Here is a 2,753-nt window from a genome sequence, read left to right on the forward strand (position 1 = left end):
AATGCCCAGTGCTTCTTGGCTCTTAAGCCTGTGCCTTCCCTCTTTGGGGTGGAAAGCCCAGCGCAGCCTTAAGTGACCGTGGACAAGTCACTTTCTCTGCCTGAGCATCAGTTTCTTTGTTAAATGAAGACAATAAATGTATGTGACGCACCTCCTGCCATAAAGGCAGGTCCTGGGAAGCCCTCGTGTGTGTGTGTGTGTGTGTGTGTGTGTGTCTGTGTGTGTGTGTGTGTGTGTGTGTCTGTGTGTGTGTGTGTGTGTGTGTGGGGCCACCTCTAGGCCTCTCACCCTGCTCTCCTCTGGCCTCAGAACTTCCTGAATGCAGGCAGCTTCCCAGAGATCCAGGGCTTCCTGCAGCTACGGGGGTCAGGACGCAAGCTTTGGAAACGTTTCTTCTGCTTCCTACGCCGGTCTGGCCTCTATTACTCCACCAAGGGCACCTCCAAGGTGAGGTCTTGAGGGTGACAGCCCCAGCCCCTCAGATACCCCATCCCTGGTCCTTCTAGGAGCTGCCCCTTCTCTGTTGGAACTCCTGGACCTTCCATCCTCTAGGCCCTGAGACCCACAGCTGCTCTTCTTTCCCTCCCAGCTTACCTGCCTCAGGAGTTAGCAGTGGGAGAGGCAGGTGAACTGAGTTCAAGTCCTGGCTGTACTTCTGTGTGCTGTGTGACTTGGGGCACTTCTCTGCTCCTCTCTGGGCCTGAATTCTCCCCAGCTGGCTTAGGGGGGCAGTGATGGGGGATAGGGTCTGCCTTTACCAAGTATTGCTCACTTGTGCTGTGCAGGATCCGAGGCATCTGCAGTATGTAGCAGATGTGAATGAGTCCAACGTGTACGTGGTGACCCAGGGCCGCAAGCTCTACGGGATGCCCACGGACTTTGGCTTCTGTATCAAGGTGAAGAGCCTGGCCTGGTCTGGGAGACAGCAGGAGCTGCTCAGGCACCAGGATCCTACCTGGGGCTTCTAAGCTCCCTCTGGGACCCCCAGACTCCTCTCCCTGCACCCTGCCCTGCCCCACGGAGACGGGAGATGGGAGACGATCTCTGGTCCTAAAGGCAGATATAGGACCAGCCAGTTTCCTCTCCCCACAGCCAAACAAGCTTCGAAATGGCCACAAGGGGCTTCGCATCTTCTGCAGTGAGGATGAACAGAGCCGCACCTGCTGGTTAGCCGCCTTCCGCCTCTTCAAGGTGAGGTCCTGGCACTGGCTTGGGGGGCTGGCCCAGCCCTGGGGATCCCTGGTGTGAGGGAGGAGTTATAGCTCTGCCCTCAGGAAGGCTCCAGAATGAGGGGGCATCACAACCTTGCTCTCTCAGAATCCTTGGTCCAAGGCTGGAGTCTCAGCTCTGGCTTCAGGAAAGCCCCTTAACCAGGGGCGGAGATATAGCCCTGCTCTTGGGGAGCTCTGGTCTGGGTAGCGGGGAGTGCCACCACCCAGCTCCCAGCACCTGCTTGACCTCTGGCCTTCTTTCTCTCTCCACCTCCCAGTATGGGGTGCAGCTGTATAAGAATTATCAGCAGGCACTGTGCCGCCACCTGCGCCCACCCTGTGTGGGTTCCCCGCCCTTGGTGAGTGTGCCCAGGGGTGTTAGTGTGGGGAGACGGGGGAGGCACCCAGGCCCCGTGCCGGGGGTACTTGGGTCCTGCTTTGACCCGTCCCCCCATCCTGTCCAATCTGCAGAGGAGTGTCTCAGACAACACCCTGGTGGCCATGGACTTCTCTGGCCACGCCGGGCGTGTCATCGAGAACCCCCGGGAAGCTCTGAGTGCCGCCCTGGAGGAGGCCCAGGCCTGGAGGGTTTGTTCTGGGGACCTACTCTCCACCTGGGTTTCCATGGAGTGGGAAGGGGAAAGCGAGGGGAGAGGGGAGGCCCCCAGCTGTGGAAAGAGGCTCTGTATTCTTCAGGGGCTGGTAATACCCCAGCCACGCCCTGACCCCCGGTGTCCCCCACTTGCTCTGCAGAAGAAGACGAACCACCGTCTCAGCCTGCCCACCCCGAGCTCCGGCACGAGCCTCAGTGCAGGTGGGTGAGGGCCCGCCGTCCCCAGGAGTGGGGACTGCCATGGCTTCTCTGCGCATTGCTCACGGGGGGGTTAGAATGAGGGTCCCCACCCTGGAGTGACCGCCCCTCTGCCTCTCCTCACCCCAGCCATCCACCGCACCCAACCCTGGTTCCACGGACGCATTTCCCGTGAGGAGAGCCAGCGGCTCATCGGGCAGCAGGGCCTGGTAGACGGGTAAGGGGCAGGGCTGGGCAGGGCAGCAGCGCCGGGGACAAGAGAGACCTGGGTCAAGGTGGCACCCGTGTGTCCTCGGGTAATATTGCCCTGTCTCCTGGCAGTGTGTTCCTCGTGCGAGAGAGTCAGCGGAACCCACAGGGCTTTGTCCTCTCGCTGTGCCATGTGCAGAAAGTCAAACATTACCTCATCCTGCCGGTGAGTAGTCCCAGGTTCCTGCTGCAGTGGAGATGCAGGAGTCCCAGCAACCTGCCCTCCTCGCCAGGCCCCCTCCCCACGCTGGCCCCCAGTGTGCCTGGGGTCTCCCGCTCTTTCCTTCCTCCTGCTCAAGCTGTGGGGACCTCAGCCCTGGCCCAGGAGGGAGCTCATTCAGCCCCAGGCCCCTCTCTGACCTCCCATCCCCTATGGCCACACCCCAGAGCGAGGAGGAGGGGCGCCTGCACTTCAGCATGGACGAGGGCCAGACTCGCTTCACCGACCTGCTGCAGCTTGTGGAATTCCACCAGCTGAACCG

General features: G+C 60.8%; 1 protein-coding gene across 1 annotated transcript in view; it reads left to right on the forward strand.

Moving 5' to 3' along the window:
- The window catches only part of GRB7 (growth factor receptor bound protein 7), an 8,816-nt gene that overhangs the window by 5,628 nt on the left and 435 nt on the right, over nt 1-2,753 (forward strand). The window contains 9 exon segments of the mRNA XM_007465171.1: nt 310-447; nt 786-896; nt 1,093-1,191; nt 1,490-1,570; nt 1,683-1,799; nt 1,965-2,025; nt 2,152-2,239; nt 2,344-2,437; nt 2,659-2,753. The exon segment at nt 2,659-2,753 is cut by the window's right edge and continues 1 nt beyond it. Coding sequence (XP_007465233.1) covers nt 310-447; nt 786-896; nt 1,093-1,191; nt 1,490-1,570; nt 1,683-1,799; nt 1,965-2,025; nt 2,152-2,239; nt 2,344-2,437; nt 2,659-2,753 — 884 coding nt within the window.

Source organism: Lipotes vexillifer, unplaced genomic scaffold (assembly GCF_000442215.2).
Source record: "Lipotes vexillifer unplaced genomic scaffold, Lipotes_vexillifer_v1.1 scaffold591, whole genome shotgun sequence".
Classification (NCBI taxonomy): domain Eukaryota; kingdom Metazoa; phylum Chordata; class Mammalia; order Artiodactyla; family Lipotidae; genus Lipotes; species Lipotes vexillifer.